Raw genomic sequence first — 19,141 nt, 5'->3', positions numbered from 1 at the left:
GCAGCTCTTTCTATGCAGAGAGTCTATTTGCTTTTCTAGATTGTGGATTTATCTTTAAGCCTATACATCTATCATTTGCGGTGTCCCACCCTGGGCGTACTGTGTGCAACTTGTAAATTTGGCTGTCACATTGTGCACAGGTTTGAAGGAAGTCAATTTGTGGTTGTGTTTCCCATGCTGCTTTAAATGCACAATATTTTTCACACCTTCAGCACCCTTCTACTTGTGGTCCTTGTCTTTGCCTTTAAGGGAAGTAGCAGAAATAGATGTTGGTCTTCATGCCTTCTTAACAGCAAGGTTTCATGCAAAGTGTAGAGTGACATTAACTTCCTGTGTTTTTGCAAAGAGATTTGCTAGTGTGCTGATTGATCATGAAGGACCACTGGGTAGAAGATTTGCTTTTAATAGATTGAATTGTAGCAATTCAATTTATTAAAATGTATAAGTGTCTGTGACAAAGTACATTTGCATTTCTATTTGATTGCAAAAGCTTGCGATCATCCTGTTAATCCACGATCATTGTCAGATATTATAGCTAGTGAGCACTTATTGAGAACAGATGTTCATGTCTAAACACAATGTGTACATGCTCTTTTACATATAGTGTAATCTGATACTCACTACTTCATCAAGTTGTTTAAAATAGCACCGCTGTCCTACTATACTGAATTAATATTGATACAGCGGTGCCGATAGGTGGTTCATGATACACACTGCATATCGTATAGATTGCATAATAGCTCTTTCCATGCCTGTAATAACCCAGTGGTGCTGTCTTCTAAGTGCACTGCACTGGTGCATGAGCATAAAGAGAAAGGATGTTATGGGCTGTTTATGGATAAAGTTTGACCTCATGAACTTTACAATTTAAACAAGATGTCTTTTATTATTGTTTATGATTAGATTGCATTCACAAAGTTGTGATAAGGAGGGAGGTCCGTCCTGAGTATACGAGTGTGTGACCTCTACAGAAAGCTTAAGTTGCCCCCGTGCTCAAACTTGACAAATGTTAGTTCTCCGCAAAAAGAAATGTGGCTATTGGCTCTGAATAAATTGTAGAGCTAATCCAAATAGAAAGGAAGGAGGTAGACAGAAGAGAAAACTGGTAAGCACGGTACAGACGAATAAAGCTCAAACTATGTAATCAATTTAAAAAAATAGTGAAAAGACAAAAAGAAAGAGAGAGAAAGCAGGATGTACATCTGACCTGAATTAAGATGAGCTCATTGTGTACTGCACTGGGTTTAATAGTGCGTTTTTAGAGGAACGCCCAGACTCTGTTCCCTCTCATTCCAGCGGGTCTGTGTCATCCCTGCCCTGGGGCCACCACACATGCAGGCTCCTGCACAAGCAACTCACACACAGGGATGTGCCTCAGAGCTCTGGGGAGCACAGGGATCACAATGTAGGGAAGTGTGGAAAAGAGGGATCAGAGGTGGACAGAGTAGGGGAAGAATGGGATCAGAGGTGGATGGAGGAGCGGAAGAAGGTATTAGGAGGTATAGATGGCGGAGAGGAAATGACAGATCATTGGGGTAAAGGAGAGAGAGTGAAGAGTGGCATCAGATAGTGAGGACATGCATTTTGCTGGATGGTGTGTACAGAATGAGAGGAAAAGATAGAAGCATGAAGAACATGGCATCAGAACAACGTGGGTGTGGGAAAAATGTATGGAGATTCTGAAAGAGAAGGGAAGATGGAAAGCTGAATGAGAGATGAGACTGACAGAAGACAGGAATCAGGTGGCAGGGTGAAAGGAGCCTAGGTTGGCTTTACAGCAAAGGCATAAACATGTTAATAAATAGTGAAGTTTTAGTAGATGAAAAGGGAAAAAGATGAAGTATCTCTGAAAGTGAAAGGGTCTGTTTATACCAAATGTTACAGCACCAGTCAGGTGCTGCTGACAGATCCCAGTGTAGCTTGTAACAAGATGACTCATTAGCTGCTGAAGAGTTTTTCCGATTCACCGCCGATATGAATACACTGACATGCTTTCGTTAAAATGAAAGCCAACCCATCTTTGCTTTCCTCAGCCAAGAGTATCTGATGATTCAAAACAGTATCATATTTGGTGAATAAATACCGCAACACTTACACTAATTTGCTCCAGAGTGTCACTCCCCACCATTCCTAAACTGTGCTTTGGCATGCCTTAACTCAGCTTGAGGCACCCTAATGTGAGGACACCCCAGCCCAGATCCATTCCAGTGAAGCACCCTCCCAGCATCCATCCCTTCTCTAGAGCGCTAATAAAAGTCAGCCTGTGTCGTAACCCATTATAGCTGATTTATTTGATCAGATTCGTATTATTTCCTCAGTCCAAACCCCATGGCACTCTCCTCCCACCAGTGATTAAAGGCAGTAAATCAGGGGCAGGTCCTGTGTAGTGTTTACTCAGAGAGCCAGGCAGCTGCAAGCTGTTTGAGGCCCTTGTTTCTCCCGGTATTTACCTCCGTTCCCATGGTGACTGCACCACCATCTCCCAAACGTCTGGAACTTGGCCCTAGGCTGTTTTGGTTACGTTCAAAAGTTTTTAGCTGCTGTGTCTACCCAGAGCTTGCAGTGACTTCACCCAGCGAGGAGTGAGTGCAGTGATGCTGGACTGAGTTGAGGAGGGAAAGAGAGGGAAAAATGAGAGGAGGATGGGAGGGAGGGACAAAATCTGGGGGTAGGCAGGCACAGGGTGGGGGGAGGGCGAAAAACCAAGAGCATTACATCATTGCTGGAGCCGAGTCAGAAAGGGAAGGATATGAGTCAGTGGACTCTCTCTCTCCCTCTCTCTGTTGGATGGAAGCCAACCCCCTTGTGTATAAGTCCCCAGTACTTGAGTTGGAGTTGGGACTGTTGGGACTGGGACAGTAAAGCACAGTGTGTCTACAAAATTTGTAGATTACACACAGTAGATCAGGGGGGACTTTGGGTTTTAGGCGTGGACACCATGAGGGGTCCGTGGTGGAAAGAAATATCATAATGATGTGGACAATTAGAATAAGAGAGCACAAGAAAAAGTAAAAAAGGCATAAAGAGGGATGAAAGTCTACTAATGATGTCATGGTGGAGTGAAGATGGGTGGGTTTGGGCGGCGGCGGCGGTTCTTGGGCGGGGATTGTGGAGGAGAGCTGGACTGAGAGTGAAGCACTCAGTAATGTGAGAGCGCAGGGTCAGAACTGCAGAGTGTCTACCTGCTCTCCCCTGGGGCCCACAGCCCAGGCTATTATCAGTCCCCTCAGTGGAGCCGAGCCTGTCATTATTCACTCACTCACACACACACACACACACAGACACACGCATATGTTCACACGCAGCTTAATGAACAGTCACACACTCACATATGCACTTATTCACATATAAACACTTTGAGCAGGAGGATGTAAATACACAAAGCAGGAGGGAGCATGAAATATAGAAAGTTTCTTGTTTAACTCTTTATACGGTATGTGATTAGTGCCTTACTGACGGTGTACGATAGTGCTATATTAAAATGCATTATTTTGTAGAGTATAGTATTTATCAGAGTTAAAAAAAGAATAAATGGTTTAGTCTGTAAAACGCACAGGAAAAGGAAAGAGTGACACAATACTATATATTAAGAGTTCATCAGAAGCAGGAAATCTTTCATTTAAGTTGCTGGAAAAAGCTAGAAAAACAAGTTCAGCCCTTTTTCAGAACTGTTGCTGAGGTGCTTTACAGTGTGGTTCTGACACTGTAATGCATATGAAAAGTTGCCATCATGTTCACTTCAACAAGTAAGTTATATTTGTTTCTTCTAGATTTTTGGATTCACCGTTAGTGACTTTTTGCCGGCTGTCTGAAATGTCTTTATTTATCAGCAGAGTCAGCACAAAGCTCGGGTTAATCCCTGGAGGAAGTGCTGTGAGATGTTAGTGTTGTTTTTTTCTTCCCAGTGGACAAGCAGGTTGTGTTTTGGTGAATGTGGTCGTGATGGACAGAGCGTTCGTCTAACAGACAGGTGCAGAAGTTACGGTCTTCAAAAGGAGCCTTTATTCTCTGTGTCGCAGAGCCTGTGTGTTTTTTTTAATGTTGTTGTTTATTATGTGGCTGCCAGGATTAAGGATGAAGTATGACTGAAATAGGGCTAATTAATAAAAAATAAACGTATAAAGCTTATTCTTCTTACAAAATATTGTTTGTTTAAATTAGTAGAATAGCACACATGATACATGTGGGAAACGAAAGCAAATACTGTGACAGTTTTAGAACAAAAATACTTTAAATGAGGCAGTTTTGTTTAGCTAATTGACACATCATAATGAGATACAGACGTGCTTCAAGTTAACATTCGTTTTTACTTCAGTGTGTTGCAAAAATCTGTTGAGAAAACTTCAGTCTGCGTCTGAATGAAAAATCGAGTCATCATGTAGTTATAAAAAAACGATGTAGTCTTCAGCTACATAATCAACAGCATGTACCAGCATGCGACTGTTCATCCTTCTGAATGCTGGCAGAGTCTAAACACTGAGGGAAACTGCAGCTACACTGCATACCTCATTGTACTTTCATGAGTTTTCCCATGTGGAAATGTTTGAATTCGCTGTGTTGCTCAGATGTCATACGCGCTGTTAAATGAGTGTGATTGTGATAAATTGGGATGTTATACTGGCATGACACATCGTCAGGATGGTAATAGTCCTGTGTGTGTGTGCAGCAATCTAAAATGTCTGGAGCATAAATGCACATATTTAGGTCTGGAAAAATACAGGTATTTATTCAGGTGGTGGAACGTTTGCCCTGTCCCCCCCCACCCATTAGGCCATCACTCCTTCACCACTCACTATTACCGTAATCCAGGCTGTGATGTGGTGAATTGATTATGTTAACCCGTTGAACACAGCTAACCTAAATGCTTCTTGTTTGCTTGGAGGAAATGGAGCTTAAATAGCTGGTGAGTGGCAGCGCTGATTGTGGTGACACAGATAACTGGAGATTTATTGATTCTTCTGATGCAAGTTGTTGAAGAATCGTGCGGTGAATGCTGCTTTTAGATGTGAGGACTGAATAATTGCTGCATTCATGCGGGTGTTGCAGCACCTTGCAGCTGGGAATTGTTGTTCTTAGAAGCAGGGATTTGGTGACAGTTGTATAAATGATGTCACCGAGCGCAGATGTATTTGTCTGGGTATTTGTATGGCCAAGGCCTTGAGCCAGTGACTGAGACAGGACTGCTGTCAATAGTTTAAGCTTAGCCTGGGCCCTCTGTACATGTGATTTATTGATGTGGCCGTGAGTGTGGATAAGCCCGTTGGTCCGCCCGCTCTTGTGGTCACTGAAAGAGATTTTCCCCACAGGGCTTCCATTGCTTTAGCAGTTTCTAAATATGATTCTCATCATGCTCATCTCATGTGGTTGTTATGACAAATATTAGTCATTTATCATCACCAAAATCATTATTCATCCATTGTTTTTGGATATACTTTACAAAAGTAAAGTATATCCAAAAACTAATGAGATGATTGAAGTGCAGCATGCTCACTAATGTTTTTTGGGGGGTGGTTCTGTTCTGAGATTGTTGCTGTAGAAAGAAGAGCAAACTAAAAAAGAACGAGCTTGCGGAAAGCATTTTCTCTGAAAATGTTAAATTTACTTTAACGTGTACGAATAGATTTCCTTAGCTGTCCCACTTTGTAGAATTACGATAATACAATAGTTTTTTTAGCGCGCGCGCTTTTGGCTCAGGGCTTTCTGAGAACATGGGGCAGCAGCCAACTTGCATGTTTGGAAAGTGATTACACTTTTAATCAGAAATACGAAAAATGAAAGCAATTCATTGCATTCAGAGACTCTGAATCTTTTGATATAAGCACCAACATTTCTCTCAGTATCTATGACAGAATCAGCCCCTTTAGTCTAAAAGGAAACACTTGATGAAGTTTTTTCTTTATTATTGTCAACAGAGCCACAGACCCTTAGTTTTTATAAGCACATCAGTGAGTCACATCAGGTGCATCAGGTGACAGCAAAATACCTAATCCTCGATTGACAGAAGTCTCCTATATTTTTTATACTATTATCATATTATGAAGTAACGTAATATATAGTAATATTCGTGCACTGTTTTTGATGTTCCTGTCTTCAGAGTGAATGAGCTTCAAACCAGAGGGCTAGAATTGAGTATAAAAGTTAGACATGATCACCAACCATATCAGTGGGTAATCAAATTCCCTTTAGCAACTGTAACTTTTAAACATACAGTTTTTAAACTCGCAAAGGTGACTTCAGCTAAGCTTGTCGTGCATTTTTTTCACTTGCCTTCTTTCATGCCTTTGTATATTATAATAATAATTTATTTCAGCACTTAATTTGTAGGAAATATAAAAGCAGTGAGTCATTTATATCACACTATAATGTATAATACAATTATTCATACACTGAAAGTACAGAAAGATAAAATTAACTGAGAATTAAACTTTTTTGTGTGTGGGAAAAAAAAGAATAAATTAGTAAATGTCCATTAATATACTAAAAAGGGATGTTACACTATATTATCACTTCTTTCTTTACTATATGCTTATACATTAATTGAGTGCCTATTAGGACATGTCAAAAACTAGCGCTACATTTCATGCTGGATTTGGCGCTGGTGTATGAAACAACAAAGAATAATATTCTTAGATTGTGTGTAGCAGGACAAACCCTTAAGTTCCTTGTCTGTGTCCTTTTAGGCCCGTCCCCGGCTCGCTGTCCTCACTACTGCACCTACGAAACAGACAGAGGCAGCCTCTGCCAGCCTCCATGCCTGGAACTCTGCCAGACCCGACCATGCCCGGCTCCTCTGCTGTGTTGATGCCTGTGAGTACCACAACAGATTACAGAACATATTCACTTACAGCAGCACTCACACATGCAGAAGTAGATTCGTTTACTCCTGTGATGACAGTGCACTGTACATTCAGACTGAACATAAGCCGCGTTGGTGTTGCTGTGCAGTTTCGAATACTTCATGTCACCATTAAAATTGCTTTCCAAGACATCAAGAAAGACTCTTCTTGCAGAAATGAGTGGTTTTTCCTGTGAGTTCAAAATGTAAATTTTTACTACAATTAAGCCAACTAAATTTAGAACAATCACATTGTGTAACAGGAAATGATAACAACATAGCGAAAGGCCCTCGTATCAGGATTGCAATGATACAACATATGTTCAGTTTGTAACATAAGACAGCTCATTTTTATGGTGTGGAAAAATCCTTCCCATGTTTATTAAATTAAGGGCTAAGCGATTTTTGGGAAGATTGACGGTTCAGGAAAGGGGTGCACATTTGGGTGATATTTTTACACAAAACACACTTACTGCAATTAAGATTGTGTGTCAGGTTCTAGACCCAAATCTCTGTGGACCAGGGAAAGGGGAGGGCAAGGAAAAGGTCCAGGCAGGGGTGGGGGTGAGAGGGCCCATGCCTCATGGAGAGCACCGCAAACTTCACCAAAACTTCAGCAGCTAAAAGGCCGCAACACCTTACACGCACACATGCATGTAGATGTTCAAGCAAACATGTCTTCTGTCCTGTTTGCACCACACGGTGAACACCGGTCACCTTTCACCACATGTCATGTGAATTCTTCACATTCAGGTCTCAGCTAGGACACATAACGACCAGACTAGAATCAATCAGAGACAAGTAGTGAGCGCATACACACAAAGACAGATAGTTAGAAATTTGTAGAGCTAACTAACCTATGTCCCTATTGAAACATCCTGCAACTAGACGACTTTGATGTTAGTCTGACAGATACTCACCAAACTGCTGTTAGAAACTCTCTCACACACACACACCCCAGTTGCCCAGCTTCCTGTGTTAAGTCCCTGCATGCTGGCTTCCTGTTTTGGGTCAGCTCCAGTTATCATCACACAGAGCTGTGCACAGGGCAGCCTGTCATGTGAAATCAGGCTCTCATGCGTTCTCATCTAATGCTCCATAACCTCAAAGGATAGGTCTCACACTTAAAATGCTTAAAGTTTTTTGGTGCGTACCTGTGAGAAAGCAGTGATTGCATCTCTGAAAAATCACCACTCTTAGCATAAATAGTACAGCATGATTGATATGTGTTTAAATAAAGCCCTGTTTACACTTGCATGATTGTTATTGTATTGTTGTAATCTTCAGATGGAGAGACAAATGTCCATGGGCTCCAATATGATGGGCATGCAAAGCCCCGCCCACAGCAACTCCTGCTCCTCCACTCACATTCCCTCCATGCACTCAGAGGCCAAACTGGTGAGTATATGCAAGCATTCACATGCATACATACACTTTTATGCCTGCACACAATCACACACACACAAGCTGAAAAGTGTTGCAACCTTCTTTTCCACTGGGCTCTGCCAGCAAGGCTGCACTCTTAGGCCTGTGTGGATTTCATCATTTGGTGTGTAATCAAAGCTGTGTCTGAACCTGCCAGTGCAGCACCGGAGACTCTGGCTGGAATAAAGGGCCCTTTATGTGGTTGTGGCTCGGCTGCCCACCAACTGCCTGATGTATATCTTAATGTACAGAACATGTTCTGTAGGTCCTGCAACTTGTTAGCACTAGTTTAACACAGCAGGGAAAAAAAATCAAATGACCTCATCCTTTCACAAAGCATATAGTTGTAGAAGTTGGAATAATATGTAGGCACAGGTTTTGAGAGTTAAAGAAGGATAAAGAAAGACTGGCAGAAGAAAAAGCTCAAAAAGAAAAGATTCTTTGCACTGTTCTTGATTTTGAATGCCAGTACTGCTGCAACACTTGTGCTGGTTTATGACAGCGCACCTCTGATTAATGAAAAATAGCTAAAAAGTTACATTTAAGGTGATATGAATTGATTAATGCTGTAGCAACGTGACCAACTGCCAACCTTTGTTTTAAAAATAAATAACTGGAGTGTCATGACATGGATATCGAGAAAAAAGAAATTATAAACCATAATGAAAAGAGTTGGCTGCTCTTTGTGTTTGGAAAGGTTCATAGATAGCTGGGTTTACTGGAGAGAAACATCCTGGAGAGGCAAAGACACACACAGAGACAGAGAGAGAGGGAGAGAGAGAGGGGTAGCAGAGGTCATTAGAAGAGTTATTGGTCTGATAGAGGAGAGCGGGAGCAGTCCCAGGGCATTTAATTCTCCCTCTTCCTCCCGTTCTCTCAAGATTGATCGCCTTTGTAGTCTTTTGAATCTCTTCAACTGTTCCTATGGTAACACACTAGGGTAACACAATATTAGTGTATTAGGCTTATCTCTCCCCTGGCCATCATCCAGACATGTCTTACTCTTTTTTTTTCTCCTCCTATCTGTGTAATTGAATTGTAAATGCTCTGTTAGGCCTCCCATAAACATATGCAGTCACTAAATGGCTGCAGGCCCCTAACCATGCAACTTTCTGGTTAGTTGGCCATTCGGGCACGAGGCACAGCAACCCAATGTGTATCAATTGAGATTCTGCTCCCTGATGTCTGAACACAACTGATGGAATTTTGTGATTGTGGACAGAAAGTGAGAGACTAATTGTGTTATCCGGGTGCGATCTCCAGCGTGGGTTTCATAAGCATAGACGGGGTCTCTAATGTCTCCAATATCCCCGCTCGGGCCTGGTCGATAAATACGGCCTCGCTATCGGATAACTGGGCCATGATCAGGCCCATGTGTCCCCTGCGACGATCTCAATCCAGCTCTAATCGCATTACCCTGACCATGTTGACTTTCCGCCAATGGGAAATCTTCGCACTGTAACCCCACACCTCGGAGGAACGGATCTGGATGCACTCTTTGTGCTCAACGTTTACATTGTGAGAGCAGAAGAGGGGATTGAGTGGGACTTAGACATGAAGGAAACGGACAGACAGGCAGAATAGGCAAGAGAATTAAAAGGCGAGAAGTAATATTGATATACTGCAAGATCAAACAGTGAATAAGAAGGGAGAAAATAGAAGACTTCTTAGTGAAAAGTAGAACTAGTTTGCTTTGTCTTTTCATGTTTGTGCATGCATGTATGGCCATATGGGTGAGCTTGCTGTTGTTTGATATTTTGTGGTAACTGGAGGCATCGGTAGCAGGATTATCCCTCCCCTGTCAGAGAAAGCATGCCCTGAGCCTGGGCTAATGAAGGCTAATTGATTTTGTGGTGGGCCAGAGCAGTAGGGAGGCCTGTCTCTGGTGTAAATAGTTAATGAGCCAAAGGACTGCTGTGGCCCCTTGGGGACTCATATCTTGCTCTAAGCTCTCTGTTTGTGCTCTCTGGGCTAAAGACTGTGTCTGCATCAGTGCCCATCTTTGTTCTTCTGATTTTCTCCTTAAGTGCCATCATTTAAGTGGTATAGCAAAGCTTGATGGTGGAATAATTGATATGTTTTTTTTTCTTAATGCTTTTAGCTTGTTGCCTGGGAGGGTTGCTGGGATTGGAATGTTTTATTAGTTTTAGCTCAAGTGTTTTTTTTCCCTTCTTGTTGTGAGGGACTGGGTGCTCTTGGTGCCGGGTGTGGTTGAATTCTGCTCTGTTGTGGTCTGGGGAATTGAATAGTGAGTGTTGTGTGCTGGAGGTTGTGGGATAGTTGACCCTCGCAGCGTGGAGGAAACGCAGTACAGAGGAGGCCAAGTTCCACAGCATGCCGGCCAAAGCATTACATCACCACTCCTTACGAGCGTGCACACACACACACATATGCACAGCGCGTGGACCAGCACTGTGTCATTTTGCTTGTACAAATAGCTGCAAAATCATGCACACACGTGCACCCACACATGCATGTACAGGCAGCCAAAACTACTTGAAAAACGACTGACAGATGAGATGTACACACAGAATACATGCATGCCTATAAAGGAAAACTGTAAAACATTTCTGAATACTTGCACTGTTTTCTACTCCCCACACCCACACCCACACCCCCAACCCACCCCAACCCTCACACACCACAGACCCCCTATGCTTAAATTTGGATATCTTTGTTCATGCAATGAAAGGTAATTGCTATCATTTTTCATCTGTAACAAGGAAAACCCAAACAAGCCCTTATCAAATTTCCCCTAAAAACAAACTCGAGTCTATGAATGCCCGCTGTGGCGCATGGCTCATGTCAGTGGCACTGTTTTCAGCGTGGTGCACTTTGGCATTGTTTTATTGTGTCTTTTAACTGAGTCCCATGCTTTCCACACATCCTGACTGCTTGCTAATTTCAGAAAGAGGGGCCTTGAAAGGGCTTTGTGCTGGTGTATGAAAATGTGTTATTTATTATCTCCCAATTATCTATTGTTTATATTGTTACTAAGGACAATAAATTTGTCACTAAGCATCGGGCTAGGTGCTGAGATTTTTATGTGGTAAACAATACTATATGTTCTTTCACTGCAGCCTGCTTGGCTGTGGAGCTGGCACTAGATTGGTGGATGACATAATTCCTGGCATGCTCTAAATATGCTCCTTTTTACTTGAAGGGGGGAGGGGGGGGGGCAAGCAGTGCTTCTCTTAAAGGAACATTTCATAGCACACAGGAGGGCCAATAATCAAAGTATTCCTCGTGCACTGATGTTGCGTTTTCATTTCACTTGCACAAACCTTGCTGTTAGTTCTTCAGGGTAACTCTTTCGTACATGTTCACTGTTTAGCTAAATGCTTGATCTTTAATCCTGATAATCCAAATACTAGTTGCAATAGTTGCAAGAATATTCTGCTCACGCTCTGTATCTTCTGTCGATGCTGTGCTTTTGGAAACCGAATTTCCCAGAGGAACCCACCCGAGGGATTAATAAAGTTTTATCTTATCTTATCTTATCTTTTTTCAGTAACTGCACTGAACTGCACCTATATTGCTCACAAATTCCAAAAAAGTGAGGCAGCTGCAGATGTTACAGTTTTCATCTCTGCCATGTCATGATTGATGAAATGATTACCTTAGTATAAAATCATTTGTAAGCAGTTAAACCATTAGCATAAACTGTAACCCTGTTATGTCTTCCATTCATTTCCTTTCACCATAGTAGGGGAGCACCTCTGGCAAATTCTCTTGTTGTGAGGAGGAGGAGGAGCAGTACACACAATGAGAGTCTAACTACAGGTTTTGTAAGCAACATCTGTATGAATGGTGGCATTGTCGGGGTATGATGTCACTGAGCAGAGACGCTGAGCTAAGAGCACAGCTGAATCTGCAGACTGCTTGCGTTAACTCTAGCTTGTATGTACATTGTGTGTGTTTGTATGCATGGTCATGATTGTGTGTGTAAATGCCTCTTTTTTCACTGCACTGGCACCCCGTCTGGTACTCATTGTCCTTGGAGCCAAAACACATCTGTGGACAAAGTGGGCTAAAACAAACCATGAAGTCAGAGTTTGCATATGGTTTGTGATACAGATCAGTTATATGCATATGTGTGGTTAGTTAAGTAAACGTGGAAGACGTGCAGTCAACTAGTGACAGGGTACAAAGGACACATAGAGGGAAGGTTAAATATTTTGGATGCAGCAGAAGTTTATATGACTAGTGGGGGGGGGGGGGGGGGGGGTTTCTACTGAGATGAGTCCTTTTAGCAGCGTAGAGTGTGATGCAAGAGCTGCTGGATCAGTGCAACTGCCACATAAACCAGAAAGGAACTTCTGCTTCGGTGCGACTAAAATTGTACTAGTGAGATAGATAGATAGATGAATCATCAAAAACCTCACGACACCACAATTTAACACCTTTTTCAATTATAAAATATGCCTGTCAACATCAATCCAGAAGAAAACATGTTAGATAAAAGTTATAAATTGATTTCCATGCCACTGAATAAACCCAGCCAGAATTTTGGTTCCCAGGATTCTCTGTTGGATGTACTTTCAGCTGAGCTGATTTAACAAAAGTTTGCTCAGCCAACGTTATCTCAGATTGGTGGTGAATTAGATGAGCCCTCTTGTTAATAGTATTTTGATAGTGTTTTAATGTCCCTGTAAAATCGCCATGGAAAATATTGGGATACTACGCTATGAGTGAGAACTCAACAAAACAACTCTCTGTTTATATATATATTTGTGTGTGTGTGTGCGTGTGATTGTGTTATTGTAAGATTATATTTAGAAAACTCATATTCACATTTGAATAGTGAGTGAGCATGGCAGGAGGAATGAGTAATGTGTTAGTTGATAAGATTTCCTTCCCATTCTGTACCATCGGTTAGTTAGAAAACGATTTAAAGGACAAGTTGATGAAATTTAGGTTTCATGTCTATTAGTTTATTGGTCTTTTAAGGACTTTACACAGTGGTGTCTGTGAGTGTATTAATTTTATTTATTTCATTAAATAGCATTTTTTAAAATCAGAGAGCTTGACTATAAGAATAGAGACAAATTACAGCAGAAGCACTTGCACAGTTACAACAAAACAAAACTTTGAAATAAAAGATTTTACCTGATAATTCAAGCACAAATCCACTTTGTAAATACGAAGGGTTCTTGAGCTTTGATATAAAACACAACCCCCCAAATTTGCTTACCTGATTCATAGGGGACAGATCCACAGTTTGGGATCCTTTCTGTTTTCAAGGTACAGCCGTACTAACGCATATTCATCTTACAACGTGCATGCATCCATACTTCTACCACTTTATAACCATTAACAGATACTTTTGGAAATGCAGCTGATCAAGTTTTAGGTTAAAAACTCTCATTACAAAACAGTAACAGAGAGTTTGTTTTGTGACTGTCATTAAAATGGAAAAAAAACCCACATTATAGTTCTGCTCATATACCTTTGCGTCGGTACACATTTGTCATCACCATAGTTTTCTCTGATGATGGATAGCGCTCAAAGCATCACTTGCTTTGAGACAACAGCTGATTTATGATTTCTGCTGCCATGGCTGTTTTATACTAATGTGTTATATTTCGCTTCACTTCCACTTCATTGTCGGGCCAATCAAAATAAATGCATTAAAAAAAATAAAAATCTATTTTTATACTTTTTTCATTTCTGTTTGTCTGTTTTTGTGTTGTTGTGTTTTCTAGAAATAGCTGACCTTTTGCTTCATTTTTACTCCAGCGCTCATGTGACCAGGGTATGTGAATGGTGATATATGTGTAACTGTAAATGGAAAGTATTGTTGAAAATGTGCTAAAGTGCTTGCCTGGAAGGATTGGTGTGAAAGCTTGTGCAAGGTACTACTAGTATGATTGAGGGGATGTAGGGGGCCTAGCAGGAGTAAAACATGTTCCTGGCTCATAATACACTCTAAGGCAAGATCAGCAAGCTTTATAGAAGAGGAGGAAGCTTCTGAGTAGTTTCGTGTGTGTGTGCGCTTCTATGTTGGGTTGAGTTTTTGTGACAAGAGTGGCGTTGGTGGCACAGAGTGTCGCATCTGTTTGTCTTTGGATGACTGCTTGTTTTTTTTAGGTGTGCTGATGGGTGGTGTATGTGAAGGCCATTTGGTTATGGTTCAGGGCCTATGAATGGGAAGGGACACAAGCAGAGCCAAGCTTGGGTAAACCAGCTGCCATCAACACTGCGCGATCCAGACCGGACTGGTCCAGCCACCATTAGCACTCCTGGAGCCTGAGCAAAAAAAACAAGACACTCACACCGAAATAACTTTAACAATACTGAGGAGGTGATCTGAATCAGACAAGTTCGTGCTTCATGTTTTCAATGATTACTTCTTGGAAATGTTGGCATGTCGAAACACAAGTGGCTTCTCACGCCTGTGGGTGTATTGACAGTGCGGGTAAAGAGGGGCTATTTATTATCAGAGAACAAGAACCAAAACTCAAACCACTAATTTAAAAAAAAGCTATTGTGAAAAATTTGTGAGTAACGGCCAAAATACACTAACATTAGAGATCTGATATTTTAAACATCTTTCAAACTACATTTGATTCCACTTACGTTTATCGACACATTGACTCGTGATGCCTCTTTTAATCCCACAACTTAAGAGTATGTAAGTGTTTAGCATTGTATTCATGCTCTGTCTGTCTCTCTCACTCAGGGGCATTGTCTGTATTCAAGATTGTGACAGTGGGTGTAGTGATAACCATGTAGGCTGCACTCGAGCAGGGCTTTACAAGAGAGGGAACAGTGGGGATATGCAGACTGGAGTCAGAGGCCCATCCATTAACTTGACAGGCTGCAGAAGCTGCCAAGAGTATGAGCGCATGCTTTGGAGCACACTTCTCAGTGGGCGTGTGTCTTGCTGCACCCATACCGCCACGGTTCCTCCGAGCACCACCGGAACGTCTGGCCCTGGCTGAACAGTCAGTCTATGTCCATCTCCCTGTCTGTGTCTGGAACCACAGGGAAGCTCTGATCAGCTTGGCCCAGAACTTGAGAGAGGAGAGAGGGGGCGATATTACAGCCCAGCACTCCCATCAGACTGTCTGCCTCACTGTTCCCTGAGGAAATCAGTTTAACAGTCCCCAGCTCTTGGCAAGCAGAGGGAGAGGGGGTGGAGGAAAAGGCAAGAGGTGTGTGTAGTGTGTGTGTGTGTGTGTGTGTGTGTGTGAGAGAGAGAGAGAGAGAGAGAGAGAAACAGAAAGAGGAGAGAGAGAGAGGAGAGAGAGGGGGTGGTGGATGTTACTGCCTCTCTGGGTGAGAGGGAAATCTAATAAAATTGAACTAATGGGGGTATGGGCTTTTTAGGGGACAGAGAGTGGGTTTGTAGGCAGGCACTGGTGGGTAGTGCTGGCGGTGGAGATGAGGAGGATGGAACAGGATCCGTGGAGTGCTTGGCGAAGCAGCAGAGCCAAACTCCTGCTTTCAGCTGCAGATGGTGAACCTGAGTCGGGTTTAGAGTGCAAGGTAGGGGGGCCGAGGCATATATAAAATACTCCCAGGAAAGTTACAGCTTTGATATATTATGCAATTAGAAATGCTGTGTGCTTAGTCACGATCACTGTGCTTGCCTGATATTAACAAAGAAGCTGACAGTGAGAGACAGAAGCTTTAATGTTTCTCTGCGGACCCTTAAATGTGAAGCGAAAGAGCACCATTTGAATCGTTGATCTTTTTGCAGTTGAACTGTGACTCCACAGACTGATCAAATCTTTCAAACCTACTGTGAGGCGCCAGAGGGCCACAGGTCCCCTGATAGTACAATGCTCCACTTTTAAGGGGAATAAAAGTGCTCACCCTGACCTTGCTAGGTTTGATTTACCCATCCTTAGGCAGGCGTGGTCTCTTCCCTTTGTACCTGCTTCATGATCATGGTTTCTCCTCCCAGGGTTAATAGACATGAAGTCATCTGGTGAGCAGAAACCTGAGTGTGTTCTCAGGATGTGCCCAGAGCACTCACAGGGACATCACTCAAAGCCCCTGTGTCAGAGAGGACACAGCCATTAATAAATATCATTAATGGATGATCACCTGGTATCCCTGAAACCACATAAATGAGAGAGGCCTAAAAAAAGGAGAGGGAGTGGAGAGGTCAGGGGGCAAAGGTCTGAGAGGAGATAGCTCCCTTCTGGGCAAAAGATGGCTGAATCAGGGATGGTGGAAAATCAATAGCACTGCTACTTTCAGTATACTGTCAGAATGCGTGTATTTATGCTGCTACTATATAAAAATTATTGTGAAGGAAGCTGACCACTTTCTAATGGTGTCACAGAGACTTCATTTTGCTGTTGCAGCTTGGCAGCAGGGCAGACGGTGGTAGAACAGGGTGCATACCGTCCCATCTTTGAGCGCTCTGCACAGCCGCAAGCTAACACCTGCACTGATTTAATGACTGTTTTCTGTGGCAGCCATGTTGCTGCAGGAGAAATGTATATGTTTGTGTGTGTGTGTCATTAGAGTAAAATGCACATGGTGGTTAAGTTCTTGTGCTTAGCACAGTCTGGGGAAATACAACCATGTGTTAAAGAGTCATTAAGGGGCTGATGAAGGTGTTTGAGAATCACAGCCTGCTCATCATCACTCTGCTAACGTCCCTTAGTTGCGTCACTGTGGTTCTGGATACAAAGACTTAAGTTTTGGCTGAGCTGGGTTTAACTGAGCTGTGTCTCGACTTCAGGTGCAGGAGAGGTAGACACTTGTACAGAGCTAGCTTCAGGAATAGGGTTATATCACGGTAAGGGTTTTCTCTTTTAACTGTGTCCTTTTCTTTTAACCTATCAGTTTAAGGTGGTGCATTTATATATTCATACTGCCTATTTAAAGAGCTGGATTTTCCATTATTCCTCATGTAAGTGGGAAGGTCCTGCCAGCTAATCCAGTCAAAGAGAGTGGTTTAATTTCTATGCATGTACTAAAAATTTAAGTTGTATGTTGTCAAGATGTTTCTGTAGTTCTTTGATTGATTTTGTTATGTGTAATAGCTATGCTGTCTCTGTTGAACTGTATTATATTAACCTGTGTTGCATTACATTCAGTTACCTTTGTACTTTGTTGTGTATATAACCATCGCCACTAAGGCTTGTGCATCGGCCCCTTGGCTCTTTGACCTGCAGTCCCTCTGTACTTTGACACTCGCAGACCTCTTTGAATGCAGGCTAATTGAATTAATATACAGATAGTGCCAGCTGGACAGCTCGCTGACACGCTGACAAATGACCAATTGCCATTTCAGGCTAATGGTGTGTGGGGAAGAGACATTGGAATCCATCTAATCTCTTCCCACCTCTAGTCTTTGTCTCTCTTAATACTCCCCTTCACCATTTATGCTCTCTGTCTTCCACCTGGCGTCTTCCCTTTCTAGAAGGGAGTTTCAGTGACACCAAAAGAGCATCTTACCGGCCATCAGCTTACTAAACGTCTTATAGAGATTACAAAGGTAGACATGCTGCCAGCAAACTCCTCTGGCTTCTATTCATTCAGGTGATTCCCTGCTTGAGTGGCAGGAGCTTGCCAGACCCTGATTGGTTTTCTCTTGCACAAAAGGCGTGGGTCTCACCTCTCTGGTTCATACTGATCGACTGCAGGCTGCAGGGAAGGTGCTCAGTGAGAGCTGTCAAACTCAGAATTCATCCTGTGATGTACAGAAGATGTCCTTGTCAACACTGGTGACTATGATTGATCTGTAAGCATTTTAAATCCCTTTTCTGCTTCAGCTGCATGTCAATTAGCTGTCGTGTTTTAAGATGTTATTTCCAGATAGCTACCCTTTGCAGATTGTAACTGTTTGTAGTGTTTGTAGTTTGTAGTGTGTTAAAGAAAGTCAGAGACTTCTCAGTGCATCAGTAAGACTCAGTGTGACTATGATGCCGCTGACAGCTGCAGGCTTGAAGACACTCGCTGTGTGTAGACTGTGGTATTTTAACCCATGTCTCTCTGGTCACAAAAAGGAAGGGTTGTGGCCCCTGAGAACAATTCTTAGAGGTTTTGGTGAAGGCCGTTAGTGGGGTTAAGGTGTGATTATATTGGTTTAGGATGTGTTATCTATGACATTAGAAGTGTAGATGTTTAAAATAACATTCATAGTGAGGTACAACAGATAAAATCTCACGCTTCCAGAAAAGTACCTGCTTCAAAGTGTCAGGCATACCTTTCTATGACAAACAGAAACTATAGTCAACTAAAACTGGCTCGACAAGGTCATAATTTCACTGTGCCGGTTTCATGTGCAATTCTCTGCATCCCACACTGTCTGTAGAAAAAGTAAAGACAACTAACTCCAAACACACACACACACATATATAATGTGTAAATATGGTAAAACGCAGTCACTTTTTTTGTTCCCAATCTTCTAAAATGATTTATTGGACTGTGCCGTCTTACTACTTGTAAAAAGCTTTCCACTCATAGACAGTGTGAGCGGGAAGTGAAGGGATGGTGTTGTGCTCTGCTTATGTCCTAGCATTGTGATCCAGACCAGCTGGATGCCATTCCCTATGGGAATCATGAATGTGAAGGTTGTTAAAAGATATGGAGCCTTGGACGTACTGACAGCAGCTGGGAGAAGGGGGAAGGGAGCAGAGAGGAAAAAGAGAATGCTGGGAAAGGGAAAAGAAAACGTTGTGGAATTCACAACAGTAGCCTTAGACACAATGTCTTTCTTTTCATTTTTGCTGCTAACTTTTTACTAAACATGTCTCAGGAGATCAACTGTAAAAGGAATAATTAATTTCCATGTATTTTAGTGTTTATTAACATCAGCAGTGTGCTTTTGGTAAAAAGGGTCTTCATTAAATAAGGTTTTGCAACCTGTTAAAAGCTATTAAACTGTAAATATGTCATGCATTTTTTATTTATGTC

The 19,141-nt window shown here is 42.2% G+C and overlaps 1 protein-coding gene across 5 annotated transcripts in view; it reads left to right on the top strand.

The window, feature by feature from the left end:
• The window catches only part of creb5b (cAMP responsive element binding protein 5b), a 39,506-nt gene that overhangs the window by 13,024 nt on the left and 7,341 nt on the right, over positions 1–19,141 (top strand). For all 5 annotated transcript variants that reach the window (XM_085178621.1, XM_085178619.1, XM_085178622.1 and 2 more), the window contains exons 6-7: positions 6,681–6,807; positions 8,123–8,233. In XM_085178621.1, coding sequence (XP_085034747.1) covers positions 6,681–6,807; positions 8,123–8,233 — 238 coding nt within the window. The remainder of the gene's footprint in view (positions 1–6,680; positions 6,808–8,122; positions 8,234–19,141) is intronic.

This window comes from Neolamprologus multifasciatus, chromosome 11, assembly GCF_963576455.1.
Source record: "Neolamprologus multifasciatus chromosome 11, fNeoMul1.2, whole genome shotgun sequence".
Lineage (NCBI taxonomy): Eukaryota > Metazoa > Chordata > Actinopteri > Cichliformes > Cichlidae > Neolamprologus > Neolamprologus multifasciatus.
Note: the sequence above shows the minus strand (reverse complement) of the source record. Positions and strands in the feature narration are given on the sequence as shown.